The sequence below is a fragment of the Triticum aestivum genome, chromosome 3B, assembly GCF_018294505.1.
Source record: "Triticum aestivum cultivar Chinese Spring chromosome 3B, IWGSC CS RefSeq v2.1, whole genome shotgun sequence".
Taxonomy (NCBI): Eukaryota; Viridiplantae; Streptophyta; class Magnoliopsida; order Poales; family Poaceae; genus Triticum; species Triticum aestivum.
The window spans coordinates 157,650,854-157,676,414 of NC_057801.1; the positions used below are offsets into that span (position 1 = coordinate 157,650,854).

General features: G+C 45.5%; 1 protein-coding gene and 1 pseudogene across 3 annotated transcripts; both read left to right on the forward strand.

Annotated features, from left to right (window-relative positions):
* The first annotated feature begins 243 nt into the window (after nucleotides 1-243).
* On the forward strand, nucleotides 244-6,409 carry LOC123069142 (arginine--tRNA ligase, cytoplasmic). Of its 3 annotated transcripts, XM_044491924.1 has the most exons (18): nucleotides 244-414; nucleotides 992-1,100; nucleotides 1,691-1,824; nucleotides 1,935-2,010; nucleotides 2,094-2,195; nucleotides 2,297-2,512; nucleotides 2,594-2,674; nucleotides 3,161-3,244; nucleotides 3,328-3,432; nucleotides 3,765-3,943; nucleotides 4,126-4,210; nucleotides 4,357-4,561; nucleotides 4,652-4,721; nucleotides 4,952-5,021; nucleotides 5,151-5,240; nucleotides 5,330-5,398; nucleotides 5,843-5,935; nucleotides 5,979-6,409. In XM_044491924.1, exons 2-18 carry the CDS (start codon nucleotides 1,035-1,037, stop codon nucleotides 6,087-6,089), a joined length of 1,836 nt encoding a protein of 611 aa, XP_044347859.1. In that variant the 5' UTR covers nucleotides 244-414; nucleotides 992-1,034; the 3' UTR covers nucleotides 6,090-6,409. The 3 variants fall into 3 exon arrangements, with proteins under 3 accessions (XP_044347859.1, XP_044347857.1, XP_044347858.1); XM_044491922.1 differs by having other exon boundaries at nucleotides 5,843-6,409; XM_044491923.1 differs by lacking the exon at nucleotides 5,843-5,935.
* A 1,236-nt stretch (nucleotides 6,410-7,645) lies between these two features.
* Nucleotides 7,646-25,561, forward strand: part of LOC123069143 (B3 domain-containing protein Os03g0620500-like) — a 43,201-nt pseudogene continuing 25,285 nt past the window's right edge.

Below are 25,561 nucleotides of genomic sequence, written 5' to 3' on the forward strand. Positions count from 1 at the left end.
TGGGGGGAGGCGGAAGCGTACGGGTGTTTTTTTGCAGCGAACCGTTTTTTCTTCGCACATTAACGATGGATTGCGGGTTCAATGCACAAAATTACATGGGCTTTTCTGTAAAAAGTGCGCGACGGTGAACCTGAAAACTTAATCCGTACTTTATTATTAGGGAGAGAGGAGAGATTAGGGAGAGAAAAGAAAAGTTAAGCCAAAGACGAATTGGCCGGGCAACAATATACAAGTCGTGTCCTCTTCCGTCTCATGTTGGGGCAACAGTACAACTCGTGTCCGCGGGCTGGCACGCAGCACCTTTTATAACCCCTCACGCCGGCGCATCGCGCTCGCCGCCGACCACCACAGCACCTGGCCTCATCGATCGACGCCACCCCGTCTCGCGTATCCTCCTCCGCTCGCTGCCAATCGGTGAGCCTCCCTTCAGAATCCCAGAAAGTTATTTGCCGTTCGAGTGCGTGGCGTGCGTCGTTCGAACTCGACTTACACGTGTGATTGTCTGAGCCAATTTAGCGCGGCAGGGAGAGCATGGGCGCGAATTTGTGGGTTTATCTGGTTCGATATCTGTGGGGCGTAGGATCGCATTCGGATTCGGACCCATTGGGTGGGTGGGGATTAGTGTTGCTCGGTGGACGGTGCAAGGCGGGGGCGGCGGCGGGTGCTCGGGGCTGGGGATAGGAGACGACCTCTGCTGCCCCGCTGACTTCGGTCACGGCTTGTGACGTCGTGCCACCATTCGCCTCCACAGCAGAGTCATCGTACGGCGGCGGAGTCGGAGTCCATGACCATGTCCGCCATGTGTTTGTAGATTTGCTTCTCCTCGCTTTGGTCGTTCCTGCGATTTAGAGATGAAGCTTGTCTCACCTGTCCCAATTTGCTTCAGTTGTGTTATGTTTGTATCCTCTGTTTGCAGGATTAATGGGGATTGGCGTGGTGGCGGTATGTGTAACTAATTAATATTTTGTGTCTGTTTTCTAAATATATGCAGGCGGATCCGAGCAGATTCTTCGTCAATAATTAGAGCTACGACCATGGGTGGCGAGGCGGCATCCACTTCCTCTTCTAATCCCCACTCACAACCTCAAGAATCTGGAGCTGTACGTGTTGCTAAGCCTTTAACTGCATGCTTTGTTCCATGACTATCTATAGAGGAAAAAAAAGAACAAAAGATAAAATAAAATATTTGGCTAACTTGTCAGTGGATATGTAATTACTCTTCCTCTCTGTATCGCAACCTACGGCATGATTCATGAGGCGTACTGTTGTGATAAGTGGCATCACCAATCATGGATGTATCTATGAGGATTTCATTTTAAGAAAGATAATTAAGTGTATCATGAGTAGGAATGCGTAAGACGTGGTCTTATATGTTGGTACTTTTGGGTGTTGCCAGCTTAAAATCTGTAATCGTGTGAAGCTTACGCTTATGAGGAAAACTAGCTTATAGGTGATAAGTAACTGTTTGCCCAGTTCCTATCTTATCCCCATGTGTTATTTTTTTCCTCGATTCATGTCATAATTTTTCTTACATCTTCTCTTACTGCCGAAATCTTAATTACCATATCTGCCATCTCTGTGGTCGTCATTAAAAATGATTATGTGGTTGCTGATTTTAGAGGTACTGTATGCATTTTCTGTGCGGACGTAATCGTTGGTGCTGACAATGCTTCTTTGCCTGCCTTGCTAGACTCAACATAGAGTGGAGAGTGTCAAACGACACCTATCCAGATTGGTTGCGAAGTCTCTCTGTGCAGTGGCAGCTGATCTGGATGTGGAGCCAATGATCGAAGTCTCAAAATCAGGATTTGGTGACTATCAGTGGTATGTCATTGTTCTACATCATGTCAATAATTTGACTATCTGAGTTGAGTATTTGGTTAATGAGATGAGTCTCTCCGTTGAACAAAAAATCATCTGTCAATCATGTGCAGCAACAATGCGATGAGCTTATTTTCACGTATAAGAGAATCAGCAACAAACTTCGGGAACCCCAATGCAGTTGGACAGGCAAAGCTTTCATAACTCAATGTTTTCTTGAAAGAAATCTTGTTCAATTTCTTCCCTAATATCCAAACTAAACATATTTCCAGGCAATGGCAGACAACTTTCCTCCTTCCAGAATTGTTGAATCCATCTCTGTTGTTGGACCTGGCTATGTTAACATAGCCCTATCCAGTGATTGGATCGCACAGGTCTGGTTGAGATGTTCTATAAATAACCTTCGTTATTAACTTAAATGTTACTGGTAAGTGGTAACACAAGTTCACCATACTAATGAGCCTCACAATTGCAGAGGATACAAGACATGCTTATCCATGGTATCGAATCATGGGCACCAATCTTACCAGTTAAGAGGGTGGTGCTTGATTTTTCATCTCCTAATATTGCAAAGGAGATGCATGTTGGGCATATAAGATCAACCATAATTGGAGATACACTAGCTCGCATATTTGAGTTTGCAAATATTGAAGTTCTTCGACGTAACCATGTGGGAGACTGGGGTACACAGGTATCAAATTCACATGTACTGAGGTATTAAAGATTGACACAGATGGAACTCTTTATTTTACTAATATCTTTATTTTATCAGTTTGGAATGCTGATAGAATTTCTGTTTGAGAAATTCGCAAATGGGGAGGAAGCTGGCAACCAGGCCATTGAGAATCTTCAGGTAGATGTTAATAGTACCAGAGCTTAGTATTTATCTAATACTTCAGCTGATGAAACTTAATCTAAGTATGCCAAGATTATTCACAAGGTTAATGTATCTGACCTTAGATGGTGATATACCTGTAGCATCTTACTCTAATACTGAGTGGTTAACCTGCTTCCTTTCTCCAAATGTACAATTGCACCATTGGTGGTAGCACTGGCTGATATATGCCATTTTCTGTAACCCCTAAAGACTGAATTGGTGCATAAAAATCTTGCTCTGAGCAATAGAAATCATGATTATAGTCTGTTCTGCATATGTATATAGAGCATGTTACTGGTATTTATCACAATGGTTGTACCTATTTCTTTTGAGTAATTTTCTTGTCTTACTAAATCTACGAATTGTGACAAAACTATTACTGAATAAAAGCTCCTTTCGAATGTTTCGCCATTATTTTCCTGATCCAGCAACAACTTGTTATGTTCTGCATATATGTTACAGGGTTTCTACAGAAATGCCAAGAAAAAATTTGACGAGAATCCTGATTTTAAAGGCAGGGCTCAGCAAGCAGTAGTTCGCCTGCAGGTGATTTTTTAATCCTTGTTGTTTGCTCAATTTATGACTTACGACATGATTATTCTCACCACCAAACAATAACTGAATTGTAGAGAGGGGAAGATAGATACCTAGCTGCCTGGAAAAGTATTTGTCAAATTAGCCGGAATGAATTTGACTTGGTGTACAAACGCCTTAATGTGGAACTTGAAGAAAAGGTATTGCTGCTGTCCCCTGTTTGCCTACCAACAAATATGGGAGAGAACGTGGTTTCTCTAAAAAATTAAGCATTGTGTTTACTAGTGCTGGAATGTTATGTTCAGTTACTATTGATAAATATACTGTTCGAACATGTTCTGAAGTGGAATTTCAAATTTTCCATTGATTATCTCCAGTTTACCTTTGTTTGATTTTTTTGCCTTATAACTGAAACTACCAATGATCTTAATCTCTAACCAAACTTCACCAATAAGAAGCAGATGATTGTTCATATTTTTGTGTATTTTTTATTCAAAATCAATTAAGCTAACTAAATTGTTAAATTTCTCAGGGCGAGAGCTATTACAATCCTTACATTCCTCGTGTTTTGGAGGAATTGACTAGCAAAGGCTTGATTACAGAAAGTGAAGGCGCTCGAGTTATTTTTATCGAAGGCCAAAAGGCTCCTCTGATAGTGGTCAAGAGAGATGGGGGCTTCAACTATGCTTCTACAGACTTGGCTGCTCTCTGGTCAGTTGCTAAAACATCAATTAACACATTTGTTCCTTTGCAACTCCTCGCCCTAATAAGGACATAAATTCTTTTCACATATTTGTCAGAGAATGAAACTAGCGTTCAATATATCAGATGTAGGCTCCATATTGAACTGCATAGCCTTTTTAAGCTATTAAGTTTTTTTAATCTTCATGAAGGTACCGGCTTAATGTGGAGATGGCAGAATGGATAATATATGTAACTGACGTAGGTCAGCAGCAACATTTCCATTCGTTTTTCAGTGTGAGTACCATATCCATTTTTTTTGTAGGATGCGTCGAAACAGTATTTCAAATCCGATCCTGGTATTACTAGTCGTCTGTTATCATATTATAAGAGGACCAACTGAGATTTTGTGTGTCACAAACCTTTTGTGAAACTGATCATAGGCTGCTAGGCTGGCTGGCTGGCTCCCAGATAAAAAAGAAGAGAAGTACCCAAAGGTGAGTCATGTTGGGTTCGGCTTTGTTCTTGGTGCAGAGGGCTCACGCTTCCGGACACGTTCCTCTGATGGAGTTGTTCGACTGGTAGATCTACTTGATGAGGCTAAATCTCAGAGCCTAGCACAGCTTATCAAACGTCTGACTGAAAATGGTAATTGATGTTTTGTTAATTATTCTCTTGTCCCATTGTTCATAAAAAATGTGCTCTCACTATGCCTGCAATTATGACGATTTTTTCCAGGTCAAATTGCTGACTGGACGGATGAAGAGCTGGATAAAACTTCAGAGGCTGTAGGATATGGTGCTGTTAAGTGAGTTTATATCACTTTCTATCGTGTTTATATTAAATTATATTCCGTTATATGACTATGCTCGTATGCAATAGCTTGTGCCTATGTACATGCACCTGCATGTGTTAAAACTTGGATGCATCTTTAAATTTACAACTTATGAACACTTGTTTACTTTTCCTTATGGTGAATGTTGCTCATGGTTTCACGGTTCTGATGATGCTTTATTTTTCACAATTTCTTTGATTCAGGTATGCAGATCTTAAAAACAATCGGCTGACAAACTACAAATTTAGTTATGAACAAATGCTAAGTGACAAGGTACTCTAGCATCCATGTAACTAGTTATGTGTGATTATTTTATCTCAGTATATTTCGGTACCGAAGTACTCTTTGTAAGCTACCAAAGTATAGTGTATTATGAAGATCTAACCGTGAACTAATGAGCAGGGAAATACCGCTGTGTACCTTCAGTATGCACATGCCCGTATCTGTTCCATAATCCAGAAATCCAACAAGGATGTCAAAGAGTTGAAACTGGTGAGCATCTCGTCATACTTGTAACCCATATACCGTATGTAGCATCGCATGATTGCTGATGGTTGTTACTTTCCTTCCTTTGGATTCAGACTGAATCCATTACTCTCGGCCATCCTGACGAGCGTTCCTTAGGGTTGCATCTCATTCAATTTGCAGAGGTACATGCTTTTGATTATTCATTGAAGTTGTTTAACAAGGTCTTAGATCCACTTACTTGATTGTAATTGAAAATTCTACCTACGGCAGCTTAAGAAATTTTAGCCTGAAAAATACCCGGGATGAAATCTCCATGGGATGCATTTGATAAACAACTACTACCGCTTTAGTAGAGCACCATGGTGTGGGTGTGTGTGTGTGTGGGTGTGTGGGTGTGTGGGTGTGTGTGTGTGTGTGTGTGTGTGTGTGTGTGTGTGTGGGTGTGTGGGTGTGTGGGTGTGGGTGTGGGTGTGGGTGTGGGTGGGTGGGTGGGTGGGTGGGTGGGTGTGGGTGGGTGTGCGCGTGCGCGTGCGCGTGCGCGTGGGCGTGGGCGTGGGTGTGTGTGTGTGTGTGTGTGTGTGTGTGTGTGTGTGTGTGTCGTTAACTCTGGCTATACAATGTTTTAGGTTGTCGAGCAGGCCTGCGACGACCTGTCGCCCCATCGCCTGTGTGACTACCTGTACACCCTATCTGAAAGATTCATTTTTCTATCCGGTCGCGTCATGCTTAACTGCCTTTCCCATTGTACCATGATTCTGGCAGGTTGTCGGGTCACCGGAGGAAACGAGCCGCCTGTTGCTGTGCCAAGCGTCGGCGGTCGTCATGCGGCAATGCTTCCACCTGCTGGGCATAACACCAGTGCACAAGCTATAGAAGTCGATGGATGCTCTAGTTAGTAAATTATCATTGAACTCGTCTAACATGATAGGTTTAGTGGACGCGATCTTGTAAATATTACTCCCTTCCTCCCACAGTATAACTTGAAAAAGGATCTTATATTGTGGGACGGAGGGAGTAGTTGCAAATATCAGTATGTCGTCGATGCCACATAGTAGCTCGCAAGTATGTTTGTCTTTCCTACATCAGCATCAGCATAATAGCAAGGCTGTGGGATTTTATTGTTTGAAACTTTGGTGTGTTCTGGATATATGTTAGTTATAAGGGCAATACAAACGTTCACGAGTTTTCTGGGCGTTTTTGCGTTTGTGCACCATATTAAAAATTTGTTCAACTTACTGAGCAAGTGGTTGCTGTTAAGTTGGAGGCTCAGTTGCTTCCCGAGTGTTGGCCTGGGCTCCTTTTCCTCTGCTTACGCCAGTGCGCTATGCAGTACGCACACACTGAGTGACTGGACATAACTCTGGCTCTGCAGCAGCGACCCTGGTGCAGTGGCATCTTGGCAAAGCTAGAGGTATCTCCTCTGTTTGCATATGTTGCAATAATAACGTTGCATTTATTTTGTCAAGCCTTTTCATCTTAATCTAGCACAGGATATTATTACTGCTGTATCGTAGACTTGCCAGTGCTTCATGATCAGCAGAGAATATCATGACAGATTTCTGCAGATTCCCTATCAGCCCGAGGTAACTTCATGTACTGCCAATACCTGCATATATTGTACTGTCTCTTCATGAAGCTCCTTTCAATACCTTTTCAGGGCAGACATGATTACCGGCATCTCTCTTTTTGGTGTCTTCTTTTGGTTAGGCAAAGATGCTTCATGGTTGCACAAAAATGTACTAAAACTCTCACTACTTTATCAGGCCGCTTGTGTACATATATGTATCGGCAGCGCTGAGTCTTCTTCACTGAATCACCATTTCCTCCTGGAGCTGCTTTGCCAAGGTAAGGTGTCTCCTCCTCTCCCCTACGTCCTACCAGCAGGAAAGGAACGAGAGAGAGGGTTAAGACTTCAGAGTAGCTAGCTATTCACTTTAACCCTGCGATTCTCTGGTTTGGGGTATGAGTGCATGAACATCTTTGCTTGTTTTGATTTTTGTTCGACTCTCCCAGTTTTGCACTGGGTAGCTCTGCTAGATTCGGGCTTTTTCTTTCTTCCTTCGGTTGCAGCTTTCCTGTGTTATTTGCACTTTCAGTAGAAAGACTGTGTCCATGTTTTTAGTTTTGAAGGTAGGAACTTGCAATAAGAGGGACACATACTATCTTTATTACAAACTGTCATAACAAGAAAATGATCGGCACTCTATGGAGGAGAGATTGTCGTTATGCTGATGTGTAGAGTCTGATTTACTACTTTGTTGAATGTGCAACTGACATAAGCTGCACATTTCAGTTCACATGGCTGGACAAGCTTCCCAGGTGAAGAGATACTGTGACTGCTACAAGAGATATGCGGGCCATTTGGATGGAAAGATGAGGTGTTTCCGCGGGCGCATGACTGCTAATTTTAGACATGGCATGGTAAGCCCATTATAATTTGTAGCAGTTTCTCAAGTGTGCCCAGACATCTTCTCCTTCTTTAGAATGTTTTGCATGTAGGATTGGTTGGAATTTGTAATGGGTAGTTGCTTACAGGTTAGACAAAAATGATCCTAGTGCGGTTGGTGTTAAACAGACACACAAGTGAATAGGTTCTGTACATCACTGCTAGTGAGCAAAATATGTGGTTTAAACTTCAGGGTTCAAGGCCAGCAGTAAATCCTGTAAGGCTGGGAAATTGTAGCGAAAGAAATTGTAAACTCCAGATAGCACTTAACACTATCTGTTCTAATTTCTAAACCAATCATGTGATGTGTCATTCCGGTTAATACCACTACATGTTCTCTGTTTATCAACCCATTTCCTGACTAATCCATATATATCACATACTAGTAATTTTTACATTGCATGTACATCGTATTTTCTGTTGCTCTCCTTGTTGTAGGAAACTCAACCAGGAAATTGCTGTGCTTGCCTACATGTTTCTTGCAGGTTATACCGAACAAGTTCATCGACCATTTCGGAGGAAATATCTCAAGGACCATCGAACTGGAATCCCGTAACTGCAGCATGCACACCGTTGAAGTCTCCAAGCTTATGAACGAAATGGTCCTCCGGCGGCGTGGATGGGAGGCATTTGTCGATGCGCATGGCGTCGAGGAGAACGACTCGTTGCTGTTTCGCCACATTGAGAAGTCGCGTTTCGAGGTCCTGGTGCTCGACTCCGATGACTGTGAGAAAGTGCTTCCCTCTGCTGGCATCAAAGTTGCTTCTTGTAATGCTCAAGAAAGCGGCAGAGTGGATTATATTGATATATCAAGCAGCTCGGGTGATGATTGTTGGGGAACGTCGTATAAAATAAAAAAATTCATACGTTCACCAAGATCAATCTATGAGTTCATCTAGCAACGAGAGAGGGAAGTGCATCTACATACCCTTGTAGATCGCGAGCGGAAGCGTTCAAGAGAACGGAGTTGAGGGAGTCGTACTCGTCGTGATCCAAATCACCGGAGATCCTAGCGCCGAACGGACGACACCTCCGCGTTCAACACACGTACGGTCAGCGTGACGTCTCCTCCTTCTTAATCCAGCAAGGGGGAAGGAGAGGTTGATGAAGATCCAGCAGCACGACGGCGTGGTGGTGGATGCAGCAGGGTTCCGGCAGGGCTTCACCAAACGACTACGGGAGGAGGAGGTGTAGCAAGGGGGAAGGGAGGCGCCAGATGTCAAGGTGCGGCTGCCCTCCCACCCCCCTCTTTATATAGGGACCCGGGGGGGGGGGGGGGGGGGGCGCCGGCCCTAGGAGATGGGATCTCCTAGGGGGGGGGCGGCCAAGGGGGAGACTTGCCCCCCAAGGCAAGTGGAGGCGCCCCCTCCCCTAGGTTCCCAACCCTAGGCGCAGAGGGGGGGTGTTGGGAAACGTAGTAATTTCAAAAATATTTCCTACGCACACGCAAGATCATGCTGATGCATAGCAACGAGAGGGGAGAGTAATGTCCACGTACCCTCGTAGACCGTAAGCGGAAGCGTTATGACAACGCGGTTGTAGACCGTAAGCGGAAGCGTTATGACAACACGGTTGATGTAGTCGTACGTCTTCACGATCCGACCGATCCAAGTACCGAACGTACGGCACCTCCGAGTTCAGCACACGTTCAACTCGATGACTATCCCCGGACTCCGATCCAGCAAAGTGTCGGAGATGAGTTCCGTCAGCACGACGGCGTGGTGACGATGATGATGTTCTACCGGCGCAGGGCTTCGCCTAAACTCCGCGACGATATGACCGAGGTGGAATATGGTGGAGGGGGGCACCGCACACGGCTAAGGAACGATCACGTAGATCAACTTGTGTGTTCTAGGGTGCCCCCTGCCCCCGTATATAAAGGAGGGAGGGGGGAGGTGCGGCCGGCCCCCAAGGGGTGCGCCTGGAGGAGTCCTACTCCCACCGGGAGTAGGACTTCCCCCTCTTGCCTTGGTGGAGAAGGAAAGGGGGGAGGGGAAAGAGGAAAGGGGGGCGCCGCCCCCCCTCCTTGTCCTATTCGGACTAGGGTGGGAGGGGGGGGGGGGGGCGGCCTTCCCTGGCCGGCCCTCCTCTTCTCCTTCATGGCCCATGTAGGCCCAATAACCCCCGGGGGGGTTCCGGTAACCCCTCGATACTCCGGAAAAATCCCGGTTTCTCCCGGAACGATTCCGATATCCAAATATAGGCTTCCAATATATCAATCTTTATGTCTCGACCATTTCGAGACTCCTCGTCATGTCCTGGATCATATCCGGGACTCCGAACAACCTTCGGCACATCAAAATATATAAACTCATAATAATACTGTCATCGTAACGTTAAGCGTGCGGACCCTACGGGTTCGAGAACTATGTAGACATGACCTAGAACTATTCTCGGTCAATAACCAATAGCGGAACCTGGATGCTCATATTGGCTCCTACATATTCTACGAAGATCTTTATCGGTCAAACCGCATAACAACATACGTTGTTCCCTTTGTCATCGGCATGTTACTTGCCCGAGATTCGATCGTCGGTATCTAATACCTAGTTCAATCTCGTTACCGGCAAGTCTCTTTACTCGTTACGTAATGCATCATTCCGTAACTAACTCATTAGCTACATTGCTTGCAAGGCTTATAGTGATGTGCATTACCAAGAGGGCCCAGAGATACCTCTCCGACAATCGGAGTGACAAAACCTAATCTCGAAATACGCCAAACCAACATGTACCTTTGGAGACACATGTAGTACTCCTTTATAATCACCCAGTTACGTTGTGACGTTTGGTAGCACCCAAAGTGTTCCTCTGGTAAATGGGAGTTGCATAATCTCATAGTTACAGGAACATGTATAAGTCATGAAGAAAGCAATAGCAATATACTAAACGATCAAGTGCTAGGCTAACGGAATGGGTCATGTCAATCACATCATTCTCCTAATGATGTGATCCCATTAATCAAATGACAACACATGTCTATGGTTAGGAAACATAACCATCTTTGATTAATGAGCTAGTCAAGTAGAGGCATACTAGTGACTATATGTTTGTCTATGTATTCACACATGTATCATGTTTTCCGGTTAATACAATTCTAGCATGAATAATAAACATTTATCATGATATGAGGAAATAAATAATAACTTTATTATTGCCCATAGGGCATATTTCCTTCAGTCTCCCACTTGCACTAGAGTCAATAATCTAGATTACACAGTAATGATTCTAACACCCATGGAGTCTTGGTGCTGATCATGTTTTGCTCGTGGAAGAGGCTTAGTCAATGGGTCTGCAACATTCAGATCCGTATGTATCTTGCAAATCTCTATGTCTCCCACCTGGACTTGATCCCGGATGGAATTGAAGCGTCTCTTGATGTGCTTGGTCCTCTTGTGAAATCTGGATTCCTTTGCCAAGGCAATTGCACCAGTATTGTCACAGAAGATCTTCATTGGTGCCGATGCACTAGGTATGACACCTAGATCGGAAATGAACTCCTTCATCCAGACTCCTTTATTTGCTGCTTCCAAAGCAGTTATGTACTCCGCTTCACATGTAGATCCCGCCACGACGCTTTGTTTAGAACTACACCAACTTACAGCTCCACCGTTTAATAAAAATACGTATCCGGTTTGCGATTTAGAATCGTCCGGATCAGTGTCAAAGCTTGCATCGACGTAACCATTTACGACTAGCTCTTTATCACCTTCATATACGAGAAACATATCCTTAGTCCTTTTCAGGTATTTCAGGATGTTCTTGACCGCTGTCCAGTGATCCACTCCTGGATTACTTTGGTACCTTCCCACCAAGCTTATTGCTAAGCACACGTCAGGTCTGGTACACAGCATTGCATACATGATAGAGCCTATGGCTGAAGCATAGGGAACATCTTTCATTTTCTCTCTATCTTCTGCTGTGGTCGAGCATTGAGTTTGACTCAACTTCACACCTTGTAGTACGGGCAAGAACCCTTTCTTTGCCTGATCCATTTTGAACTTTTTCAAAACTTTATCAAGGTATGTGCTTTGTGGAAGTCCAATTAAGCGTCTTGATCTATCTCTATAAATCTTGATGCCCAATATATAAGCAGCTTCACCGAGGTCTTTCATAGAAAAACTTTTATTCAAGTATCCCTTTATGCTATCCAGAAATTCTATATCATTTCCAATTAATAATATGTCATCTACATATAATATCAGAAATGCTACAGAGTTCCCACTCACTTTCTTGTAAATACAAGCTTCTCCAAAAGTCTGTATAAAACCATATGCTTTGATCACACTATCAAAGTGTTTATTCCAACTCCGAGATGCTTGCACCAGTCCATAAATGGATCGCTGGAGCTTGCACACTTTGTTAGCACCTTTTGGATCAACAAAACCTTCTGGCTGCATCATATACAACTCTTCTTCCAGAAATCCATTCAAGAATGCAGTTTTGACATCCATTTGCCAAATTTCATGATCATAAAATGCAGCAATTGCTAACATGATTCGGATAGACTTAAGCATCGCTACGGGTGAGAAAGTCTCATCGTAGTCAACCCCTTGAACTTGTCGAAAACCTTTAGCAACAAGTCGAGCTTTATAGACAGTTACATTACCATCAGCGTCGGTCTTCTTCTTAAAAATCCATTTATTCTCAATGGCTTGCCGATCATCGGGCAAGTCAACCAAAGTCCATACTTTGTTCTCATACATGGATCCCATCTCAGATTTCATGGCCTCTAGCCATTTTTCGGAATCTGGGCTCATCATCGCTTCCTCATAGTTCATAGGATCATCATGGTCAAGTAACATGACTTCCAGAATAGGATTACCGTACCACTCTGGTGCGGATCTTACTCTGGTAGACCTACGAGGTTCAGTAGAAACTTGATCTGAAGTTTCATGATCAATATCATTAGCTTCCTCACTGATTGGTGTAGTTGTCACAGGAACCGGTTCTTGTGATGAACTACTTTCCAATCAGGGAGCAGATACAGTTACCTTCAACTTCTACTTTCCTCCCACTCACTTCTTTCGAGAGAAACTCCTTCTCTAGAAAGGATCCGAATTTTGCAACGAAAATCTTGCCTTCAGATCTGTGATAGAAGGTGTACCCAACAGTCTCTTTTGGGTATCGTATGAAGACACATTTCTCCGATTCGGGTTCGAGCTTATCTGGTTGAAGTTTCTTCACATAAGCATAGTAGCCCCAAACTTTAAGAAACGACAACTCTGGTTTCTTGCCAAACCACAGTTCATGAGGCGTCGTCTCAACGGATTTTGATGGTGCCCTATTTAACGTGAATGCGGCCGTCTCTAAAGCATAACCCCAAAACGATAGCGGTAAATCAGTAAGAGACATCATAGATCGCACCATATCTAGTAAAGTACGATTACGACGTTCAGACACACCATTTCGTTGTGGTGTTCCGGGTGGCATGAGTTGCGAAACTATTCCGCATTGTTTCAAATGTAAACCAAACTCGTAACTCAAATATTCTCCTCCACGATCAGATCGTAGAAATTTTATTTTCTTGTTACGATGATTTTCCACTTCACTCTGAAATTCTTTGAACTTTTCAAATGTTTCAGACTTGTGTTTCATTAAGTAGATATACCCATATCTGCTCAAATCATCTGTGAATGTGAGAAAATAACGATACCCACCGCGAGCCTCAACATTCATTGGACCACAAACATCAGTATGTATGATTTCCAACAAATCAGTTGCTCGCTTCATAGTTCCGGAGAACGGTGTTTTAGTCATCTTGCCCATGAGGCACGGTTCGCAAGTACCAAGTGATTCATAATCAAGTGATTCCAAAAGCCCATCAGTATGGAGTTTATTCATGCGCTTTACACCGATATGACCTAAACGGCAGTGCCACAAATAAGTTGCACTATCATTATGAACTCTGCATCTTTTTGGTTTCAACACTATGAATATGTGTATCACTACTATCGAGATTCAATAAAAATAGACCACTCTTCAAGGGTGCATGAGCATAAAAGATATTACTCATATAAATAGAACAACCATTATTCTCTGACTTAAATGAATAACTGTCTCGCATCAAACAAGATCCAGATATAATGTTCATGCTCAACGCTGGCACCAAATAACAATTATTTAGGTCTAAAACTAATCCCGATGGTAGATGTAGAGGTAGCGTGCCGACCGCGATCACATCGACTTTGGAACCATTTCCCACGCGCATCGTCACCTCGTCCTTAGCCAATCTTCGCTTAATCTGTAGTCCCTGTTTCGAGTTGCAAATATTAGCAACAGAACCAGTATCAAATACCCAGGTACTACTGCGAGCATTAGTAAGGTACACATCAATAACATGTATATCACATATACCTTTGTTCACTTTGCCATCCTTCTTATCCGCCAAATACTTGGGGTAGTTCCGCTTCCAGTGTTCAGTCTGCTTGCAGTAGAAGCACTCAGTCTCAGGCTTAGGTCTAGACTTGGGTTTCTTCTCTTGAGCAGCAACTTGTTTGTTGTTCTTCTAGAAGTTCCCCTTCTTCTTCTCTTTGCCCTTTTTCTTGAAACTGGTGGTCTTGTTAACCATCAACACTTGATGCTCCTTCTTGATTTCTACCTCCGCAGCTTTTAGCATTGCTGAAAGGATCGATATGGTTGACTAGAGGGGGGGGTGAATAGGCAACTAACAATTTTTAAGCTTTTCTTTACCAAATTAAACTTTGCAACGAAATAGGTTGTCTAGATATGCAACTATGTGAGCAACCTATATGATGCAATAACAACTAAAACAAGAGCAAGCAAGGGATACAATAGGCTTGCAAGAGTAAAGGCACGAAATAACCAAGAGTGGAGCTGTTGGAGACGAGGATGTGTTACCGGAGTTCCTTCCTTTTAAAGGGAAGTACGTCTCCGTTAGAGCGGTGTGGAGGCACAATGCTCCCCAAGAAGCCACTAGGGCCACCGTATTCTCCTCACGCCCTCACACAATGCGAGATGCCGTGATTCCACTATTGGTGCCCTTGAAGGCGGCAACCGGACCTTTACAAACAAGGTTGGGGCAATCTCCACAACAATTGGAGGCTCCCAACGAAACCACGAAGCTTCACCACAATGGAATATGGCCTCGAGGTGACCTCAACCGTCTAGGGTGCTCAAACACCCAAGAGTAACAAAATCCACACTAGAAAGTATGGGGGAAGTAAATATCCTTTGGTGGAAGTGTAGATCTAGGTCTCCTCCTTCAAACCCTAGCAAATCAACAAGTTTGAGTGGCTAGAGAGAGAGATCGGGCAAGAGAGCTTGAGAGCATCAATGGTGGAGTGAGAGAGGTAAGAGGTGGGCGTGGTAGCTGGAGGAACCACCTTATATAGCAGCCCACTAAAATCCAACCGTTACTGCGTTTTCAGTACTGCAGCGGTACAACCGCTCCTTGTCCCGGTACAACCGGGACTCACGATGTAGCTGCAGAACCCTACCAGGCGGTACAACCGGGCCATCGGGCGGTAGTACCGGTCATTAGCAAATAACCGGACCAACCGCCCAGCCACCGCACAACCACCGCACCGAAACAGAACGGAGTCACCCTTGAGGGCGGTAGTTGGGCGGTGCAGGTCCGGTGCAACCGCCTGGTCTTGATTGCTTGAGCGGCTAAGGAATGAGCGGAAGAACCGCTCGAACCTCTGGTTGTACCGGTTAAAAAGGAACAACCGGACCAACCGGGCCACCATCGCCCAGCCACCGCATCAGAACAGAAGCCTGACCGGTACATGGGCGGTGCATGGCCGGAACAACCGCTGCTGGTCATTGCAGAGTCAGGTGGCAGTACCACCGCCCGGAGGCAGCCGTACCACCGCTCGACAATGGCAGAGAAGCGTCAGGAGCCAGCGGTACTACCGCTCAGACGAGCGGTACAACCGCTGGGAATACACAGCAAAGGTTAGATTAAAATGGAGGCACTCTCTCAACAAGAAGAGGGGTGATGGAGGTGTACGTGAAAGGACTCCCCTATTCTTTCCAAAGTGGATTCCCTCTTGATAGTACGGGATCCCTACGACCAAAGAGATAAAAAGCGTAGAGGATTCCGTCTTCAAACGATTCCTTCGAGAGAGAACCACTAACTGATGAAAGCCTAATCATTGAGAACCTGAAACATTTAGCACAGGATTAGACCAGCAAAGGGTTTTCATCATCATCCAAAACATAAGGTAGGGAAATGCCCTTTCAATCTCCCCCTTTTTGGTGGATGATGACAACAACACGATACAAGATAGAAGACTATAGAATCTAGACGGAGCTCCCCCTAGATGTGAGCCCCAGGTCGAGACTCCCCCTAGATTTTATAGGCCAGTCACATAAAGCATATAACATGAAGGTAGCCAACACAATGAAACAAGAGCAATACTACCAATTAAGACCAACAAGCATAACGAATAGATAGCAGGAGTGGCACAAAATCCACACAAAACAAACGAGAACGACCAAAGTTCAACTGGAGACCACAGACAAGTTCAACACGAGACACACACTATGCAACCACCCATGCAACTCCCGAGTCCTATCACACTCTCTCCCCCTTTGGCATCAGGACACCAAAAAGGAAGAGAGCGAAGCTATCGCCCCAGGCTCAGTCGTCCTCCTCCGACTCCTCGGTAGCATCTAGATCTTCATCATTGTCAGAATCTTCACCATCATCAGAAACTTCATCATCGTCCCGATCTGAGTCCTTCATGATATCATCATCAGCAGTAACGGTGGTGGAGGGCTGAGGAGGGGCTTCATCATCAGTCCAGGTGTTGTGGGAAGATATCCAATGCTCCTCCGGTGTGATGCTCTTCTCAGAACCACTCTGAACCGACATGCTTAGGTGCCTCATCATAGCAATTTGGCGACGCTGCGCAAGCTTCTCATTGACATGTGCCTCGTACATCCTCTTCTGGATGTCAGACTAAAGGCAGAAAGTCTTCTTCACCTTGGCAGCGAGCTTGTCCACCCACGAGGGCTTGGCCCCTGGTTCCAACTCAAAATCCTCATCATCAGAAGTGGCATAGACATCCTCAGGAGCATTAGACGGGAAACGTGGCTCGGCGTGCTTCTTCTTCTTAAGGAGCTTGACTTCATGATTGGTAAGATTGTCAGGAGAGGTGAGAGGCTCTCCAGGACGGCGAACTCCCCACACTGAGTTTAGAAAGCACATGACAAACGGAGCATAAATGGGGACCTTCCTGTAGATGACCATGTTGTACATCTCGTGCCACAGCCAGTTGGACACATCAAACGTCTCCCCAGATCCAACCTTGGTCTTCATAGCAACCATCAAGTCAACAAGATAGCCATGGATTTCATCTTGATTCCCCACTTTGGGCAGAAGCACATTGCGAAAAACACGATGCATGATGTCATAGACCTTCACCAAATCCTTAGATTCACCAATAATACCACGGCCCCGAATGTACAGAGGGGCAAGCTTCTCCTTAGGCATGGGGTCAGGATGATCATGGGGGCGAATGCCACCCCTTCCTTCCAGACCGGTATCATCGTACCCAATAGCATTGCAGAAGGTCCTCCAGGGAACTTGAAAGAGCTCATCACGACACATGAAAGTGAGGGTGCGCGCGTCATCTTCTCCAAAGTGAACGGTGGCATAGAACTGATGGATGAGTTGAACATCAAAGTCACAGTTGACGGACATGAGCTTGACAAGATCAAACTCCTCATAGAGAGCCAAGGCCTCACCAAAATACTCCAGGTTGTTCCGCCAATGATCAAGATCGATGGTCCACTGCTTGGCATATCTGTTCTTGTTGTGCTCAAAGAGTTCATGAACAATTCGTACTTGCATCTCATTCCGAAACTGAACAGTGGTCCAACGAGGAGCTACGGGAACCACATAAGGATTCTTTGAGCGGAAGGCTTCCCAATCCTTGGCTTTCCAATGGTGGAGTGGCATTATCACACGTTGCTTGACAGCGGCAGACTTTTCACGACGAGTGGGCTTGGTGGGGATCACAACTTCCTCTTCAGAGTCAGCCGGGCGCGGAGCCCGTCGAACCCTCTTCTTGGTCTTGCGAGGAGCAGGGCGAGAACTGGAGCCACCTGAACACAAACATGAAGGGGACACACGAAACCAACAGGAATGAGAGGAAAGCAAACGGAAAATGCAACACCATAGAAACCAGAACAGTGTTGTGTGGTTCATATATTCCGGTTGAACCGGATCCCCCACCGGTAGAACCGCCCCACCAGTTGTACCGCCCGTCTGGGCGGTAGAACCGCTGACAGTGGCACTACCAGGGTAGTTAGATCTGTTCAAGACGTGCAAATCACTCAAGCAATATTCGGAGTTCTATGTACTTCACAGACACAAGAAAAACAACGATCTCTCCCAACCAAAGAACAAACACAAATCTAGGAGGATAAAGTAATGCCCTAAAACAAGAAGAAAACCTAGAACAAAGAACGAAGAACAAGGGCATTACCACCATCCATGGGAGAAGACCGAAAGGCTTCCACGGAGAACCCTCGGGACCGAAGCGCGGGGCGCACTCCGGGGCGAGGCAGAGGTGACCGGCGGCTAGGGCAAGGAGGAGGCGAACAGGGACGAAGGGAAAAAAAGAAAAACTCTTCGCCCCGTCGGATATAAATAGGCCCATAGCCGCGCAGCGGTAGAACCGCTCCTAGGACCGGTTGTACCGCAAGTCCGGTGCTGACAGATTGTAGTGGGCGGTGCTTCCATTTCCTGAAGGGCACCAGAAGTACCGCCCGGAGACAACCGGTAGAACCGGACGGAGAAGCCCCAGTGAAAATGGGCGGTATAACTGCCCACGCACCGAAAGCAACCCAACTGGGGCAGCACAACCAGGTATCAGCGGTAGAACCGCCCGTGACACCGGTTGTACCGCCCGACCACCAGAGCCCAGACCAAAAAGAAGAGAACAAGACAAACGGGACAACAAAAAGGAAACCAAACACGAAGAACAAATGCAACCGCACACAAGCAGAGCGAGCTCAGTCCTCTCTCTTAAGAGAGGGCGGTGGCCGAAGCCACCTATGTTTGAGTCTAATGGTATGGCACCGCGAAGAATTATCCTTGGGCCCATGACCAAAACTCGTCTTTGAAGCACACATACCATCAAAAATGGCTAATGTGAAAGAGGTGATCGATTTATGCATGATGGGGGGAGGGAGAGTTCATTGAGAGAACAACACTCCCCCTATGTTTATGCCTACACCTAAACTAGACAACACGTTGAGTGTGGTGGGGTGTACGGGTTCAAGTCACATTGCTCAAATCAATGATATTTAGCTCATGTCTTAACTCGCGAAATCTTGCTTCATCCAAGGGCTTCGTGAAAATATCTGCAAGGTTATCATGAGTGTTGACATACTTGAGCTCGATCTCCCCTCGCCTAATGTGATCCTGGATGAAATGATACCTAATCTCAATATGCTTCGTCTTGAAGTGTTGCATCGGGTTGAGAGAAATCTTGACGGCACTTTCGTTGTCACACCAAAGAGGCACTTTGTCACAAGTGGCACCGTATTCCTTTAAAGTTTGCCTCATCCATAGGAGTTGTGCACAACAACTACCGGCCGCCACATACTCCGCTTCGGTGGACGAGAGAGACACACAACTCTGCTTTTTGGAAGACCAACTTACCAAAGAGCAATTGGCACCCTCCGGAAGTGGACTTCCTATCCACTTTGTCTCCCGCCCAATCGGAATCCGTAAACCCTTCAAGCTTGAAGTTTGCCCCTCTTGGGTACCATAAGCCAAAGTTTGGGGTATGAGCCAAATATCGAAAGATTCGCTTGACCGCCACATAGTGACTTTCCTTCAGTGCAGCTTGAAACCGTGCACACATCCCCACACTCAACATGATATCCGGTCTAGATGCACAAAGGTAAAGCAAGGACCCAATCATGGAGCGATATACCTTTTGATCCACCGCTTTACCATTGGGATCAATGTCAAGTTGGCACTTGGTGGGCATTGGAGTAGAGGCCGGCTTGACATCACTTAACTTGAATCTCTTGAGCATGTCTTGAGTGTATTTGGCTTGGTTGATGAAGGTACCTTCTCTTCTTTGTTTGATATCAAAACCAAGGAAGAACTTCAACTCTCCCATCGAAGACATCTTGAACTTAGAGGTCATGAGAGCGGCAAATTCTTCATTGAAGGCTTTGTTAGGGGAACCAAAGATAATATCATCAACATATAGTTGGCATACAAACAACTCCCCTTTGACCTTCTTAGTAAAAAGAGTGGGATCGATTAGCCCCACTTCAAATCCACGATCTTGTAACAACTCAGTAAGGTGGTCATACCACGCACGTGGGGCTTGTTTAAGGCCATAGAGCGCCTTATCGAGTTGATACACATGATCTGGGAAGAAGGGATCCTCGAACCCGGGGGGTTGCTTGACATAGACCAACTCATTAATAGGACCATTAAGAAAAGCACTTTTAACATCCATTTGTTGCAACTTAAAGTTGTGATGGGAAGCATAAGCAATCAACAAACGAATGGATTCAAGGCGAGCAACGGGAGCAAAGGTTTCACCGTAGTCGATACCCTCGACTTGGGAGTAGCCTTGTGCTACCAATCTTGCCTTGTTGCGAATGATGTTCCCATGAGCATCTTGCTTGTTCTTGAAGATCCACTTGGTTCAAATGATGTTATGGTTCCCGGAAGGCCTTGGCACCAATCTCCACACCTTGTTGTACTCGAAGTTGTTGAGTTCTTCATGCATGGCATTAAGCCAATCCGAGTCTTCGAGCGCCTCATAGACCTTATGGGGTTCAACACAAGAGACAAATGCGTGATGTTCACAATAGTTTGCTAATTGTCTACGAGTGCTTACCCCCTTTCTTAGGCTTCCAACCACATTCTCCACGAGATGACCTTTGGTGGTGAGTTTGGAAGCAATCTTCACGGCACGACGCTCCAATTCCTCCTCGGATGTCGAAGGAGGAGGGTTCACTTGATCATCTTGAGCGTCGTCAAGAGCTTGTTCTTGATCTTGAGCTTGCTCGTGATCTTGAACTTGCTCGAGGGGAAGAACTTGACCTTGGGAATCATGTAGAGGTTCACCACCATCTTGTGGTTGATCTTGCCCTTGGTCTTGTTCATGAGGGTGAGGGCCTTCACTTTGTTCTTCGGAAGCGTGTGGGTCTTGGGGAGGTGATGGCTCCACTTGAGTGGAGCATTGTCCTTCTCCTTCGGCCACAAGGGGTTCCTCAATGGGTAGGATATGACCAATACCCATTCTTCTTATGGCTTGGGGAGGAATTTCATCACCTACATCACAAGTACCACTTTGCTCCACTTGGGAGCCGTTATTTTCGTCAAACTCTATGTTACACGTCTCCTCAATGAGTCCGTTGGACTTGTTGAGAACACGGTAAGCATGAGAGTTTGTAGCATAACCAACAAATATGCCCTCATGAGCTCTAGCCTCGAATTTAGACAAGCGAACACCTTTCTTGAGAATGAAACACTTACACCCAAACACTCGAAAGTACTTGAGATTGGGCTTGTTCCCGGTGAGTATCTCATACGGAGTCTTGTTCAAGCCTTTGTGGAGATAGAGCCGATTGGATGCATGACATGCAGTGTTGATGGCTTCGGCCCAAAAGTTGTATGGAGACTTGAACTCCGCCATCATGGTTCTTGCCGCATCCATCAACGTCCGGTTCTTCCTCTCTGCAACACCATTTTGTTGAGGGGTATAAGGTGCATAATATTGATGCTTGATCCCTTCATCACTCAGAAACTCATCCAGGGTGTAGTTCTTGAACTCGGTGCCGTTGTCACTTCTTATTGTCAGGATCTTTGCATTATGTTGACGTTGAGCTTCATTTGCAAAGTCGATGACGGTTTGTTGAGTCTCACTCTTCCTCTTGAAGAAGTATACCCAAGTGTATCTTGAATAATCATCCACAATCACCAAGCAATACTTTCTACCCCCAAGACTATCAAAAGATGAAGGGCCGAAGAGGTCCATGTGTAGGAGCTCCAAGGGTCTCTTTGAGTAGATGATAGTCTTGGGAGGGTGAGCCTTCTCATGAAGCTTTCCTTCGATACAAGCACTGCAAACACGATCTTTGGCAAAACTAACATTCGTTAGTCCATGAACATGGTCCCCCTTGAGAAGACTTTGCAAAGATCTCATATTGACGTGGGCTAAACGGCGATGCCAAAGCCATCCCACATTAACTTTAGCCATTAGGCATGTCGCGGTCTTAGTGGGTTGCTCCGAAAAGTTAATCACATAGAGACCGTTCTCGACATGCCCAACAAAGGCTACTTTAAGAGTCTTGCTCCACAAGAGGGCCACGGTATCAATATCAAAGAAGGTGGCAAAGCCCATGAGTGCGAGTTGACGAACGGAAAGTAAATTGAACGCAAGGGACTCAACAAGCATGACTTTCTCGATCGTTAGATCATGAGAAATGACAACCTTGCCAAGACCCAATACCTTAGAATGTGAGGCATCACCCCATTCGACATTGGTGGGCATAGATGGGATCTTGTGCACGTCCACCACCAAGTCCTTGCTCCCGGTCATATGATTTGTTGCTCCACTATCGAGCAACCATGATCCCCCACCGGAAGCAAACACCTACAAGAGATCAATGCTTGGTTTTAGGTACCCATTGAGTAATGGGTCCTTTGATGTTAGTAACAAGGGTCTTAGGAACCCAAATAGACCATTCAATGTACTCATAAGGAGAACCAACAAATTTAGCATAAACATGCCCATCACTAGCACGGCACAACACATAAGATGGGTTAAAGTCGCCGGCTTTGTTGGGAGAGATGGCTTTGCGCTCTTTGGCATCACCACTCTTCCCATTGTTCTTCTTCTCCTTAGGAGCACCTTCTCCCTCCTTCACAAAGGTTTGCGTGAGCGGAGGAGGTCGATCGGTCTTGCTCTTCTTCTCCTTGTTCTTCTTCTTGTTCTTGGACTTGGGTGAGAACCCAACTCCCTCCTTGCCCACAACTTCCTTTTGATTGCTCAAAAGGTCATTTAGGTTCTTCTCGCCTTGTATGCATGACACAAGACCTTTCTCGAGTTGTTCCTTCAACTTGGCATTCTCCTCCACAAGATGCACATGCTCACAACAAGGGTTAGTAGCATTTGCATTATCAATTAAGACCATGTGAGGAAATGTGGCCTTTTCCTTGGTTAGCTTAACTTGGAGTTGAGCATGAGACTCCTCGAGGGTAGCATGAGCACCTTTCAAGACCTTGTGGGCCTTGTCAAGTATTTCAAACTCCTCCGTGAGTCTAACATGATCAACCCCAAGTTTAGCCTTCTCGGAAGCTAGAACACGAGACACAATAAGAGCATGATCAAGATCTTTCTTTAGTTTAGCATGACCATCGTTGTGTGACTCCTCAAGAGCCAAACGATGCTCACGCTCTTCCTCAAGAGCATTAGAGAGATCCGATATCTCATCGGCATAGTCACGACTATGACTTTCCATCTTAGAGATGGTTTCTTCGTGAGCCTCGATCGCTTCACCAAGTTGTTCCAAGAGAGCAACAAAGTGCTTCTTGGATTTTCCCTTGAGCTTACTCATGAAGGACTCAAATTCATTGATCTCCTCATTAGACCCCTTACCATTATCAAAGTCATCCATTGAAGGAGGGTTAGGAATAATGGTGGTTTTGATGTTGGAGGTTACCTTGTTGGTGGCCTTAGCCATGAGGCACTTGGCGGTGATGTTCTCGTTAGGTGCATCGAAGAGAGACACCCGGGGAGTTGTGACAATGGCAACGGATGCCATGGCCATTGTTTCATCACCTTCATCATCATCGTCATCCTCACGGTATTCTTCTTGAACCACCAACCCGCGAGATGGAGTCTTCTTGGTGAAGTTGTTCTTGTTTGGGAAGGACTTGGCTTTGTCTTTTCGGATGAACTTGCCACCATTGTCTTCCCGCTTCTCATAGGGACAATCCGCAACGAAATGGCTAACATTGCCATAGTTGAAACAGGTTCTAACTCGTTGATTCCCCTTGAGGCCACTTGAGTTGTTCTTGTTGAAGTTGGGTCTTGTATTCTTCTTACTCCAAAACTGTCTTGAGGCAAGAGCCATGTGCTCATGATAATCATACTTCATGTCCTCGGGGTTGCTCTCCTCATCTTCCTCATCTGCTTCTTATTCCACACTAACCTTGGCCTTCAAGGCAAGATTTGGCTTCTTTGCCCTTTGGGAACGGAGCACCGCATTGTCGGCGGTCTTGTCCAAGATGCTCATTGCAACAAACTCATCCAACACTTCACCAGAGGTCATGGAGTGGAAGTCCGGTCTTTGGCGAATGACGGAGGACATGGCCTTGTTGTAGGGCATCATGGCCTTGAGGAACTTGCGCTTGATCCAATTGTCATCCGTGTCCTTGCTCCCATGATCTCTGAGTGTGACCGCGAGTTTGGTCACTCTTCGAAAGAGCTCACGAGGTTCTTCATCCTCTTTCATTGCAAACTCATCGGCTTCATCTTGCACCACTTCATAGTTGGAGCGTTGAATGCTAGCACTTCCTCGATAGAGACGCTCGACACATTTCCATGCTTCTTTAGCCATGGCATGAGGTCGAAGATGAGGGAGATCTTCAGGAAGGATTGCATCTTGGATGATGAAGAGAGCACTCTCATTGAATTGATTGTCCACTTCTTCTCGAGGGGTGAAGTTGCTCGGGTCATGAGGATAGAAACCTTCTTTAATGATTCTCCAAAGGTTAGTATTCACATGTTTTAAATGACGCTTGAAGCGATAAACCCAAGAATCAAAATCTTCATTTTTCACATATTTAGGAGGAGGACCGGCATGATTCAAATGAGTAGAGGGGATCTGTCCTCTATACACTGGGGGTTCCACATTGGCAAAGATGTCGGTGCCATTTCTACCACTAGTAGAAGGACTCTTTTCAATATTAGCTTCCCCCTTGTCGGAGGTAGCATCCGTCACCTTGTTAGTGGGATCACCCACTTTCATCGGCGAGGTAGATAGTTTAAGTCCTTCTAGAAATTCAGTAAACATGCTTTTAACCTCGGCCGTCATGGAGGTTTTCAATGTGTCTAAAGCCACAGTGAATTCCTCACGTGAGAACGAGGTTCCCCCTTCGGCCGAAGACGAGATGGGATTCACACCGGAGTGTTCCTCCGCACCGTCGTTGATGTTCAACCATACTCTTTGGACGGCAAAGTCCTTAATAAAGAGACGAGGCTCTGATACCAATTGAAAGGATCGATATGGTTGACTAGAGGGGGGGGTGGTGAATAGGCAACTAACAATTTTTAAGCTTTTCTTTACCAAATTAAACTTTGCAATGAAATAGGTTGTCTAGATATGCAACTATGTGAGCAACCTATATGATGCAATAACAACTAAAACAAGAGCAAGCAAGGGATACAACACAAGTAGGCTTGCAAGAGTAAAGGCACGAAATAACCAAGAGTTGAGCCGTTGGAGACAAGGATGTGTTATCGGAGTTCCTTCCTTTTAAAGGGAAGTACGTCTCCGTTAGAGCGGTGTGGAGGCACAATGCTCCCCAAGAAGCCACTAGGGCCACCGTATTCTCCTCATGCCCTCACACAATGTGAGATGCCATGATTCCACTATTGGTGCCCTTGAAGGCGGCAACCGGACCTTTACAAACAAGGTTGGGGCAATCTCCACAACAATTGGAGGCTCCCAACGAAACCACGAAGCTTCACCACAATGGAATATGGCCTCGAGGTGACCTCAACCGTCTAGGGTGCTCAAACACCCAAGAGTAACAAAATCCACACTAGAAAGTATGGGGGAAGTAAATATCCTTTGGTGGAAGTGTAGATCTAGGTCTCCTCCTTCAAACCCTAGCAAATCAACAAGTTTGAGTGGCTAGAGAGAGAGATCGGGCAAGAGAGCT

Coding starts and splice junctions, on each gene's coding strand:
- LOC123069142 (XM_044491922.1), top strand. CDS start 1,035: ATGGGTGGCGAGGCGGCATCCACTTCCTCTTCTAATCCCCACTCACAA. Junction 4,722..4,951: donor GTAGGATATGGTGCTGTTAA/GTGAGTTTATAT, acceptor TCTTTGATTCAG/GTATGCAGATCTTAAAAACA. Junction 5,241..5,329: donor ATGTCAAAGAGTTGAAACTG/GTGAGCATCTCG, acceptor CTTTGGATTCAG/ACTGAATCCATTACTCTCGG.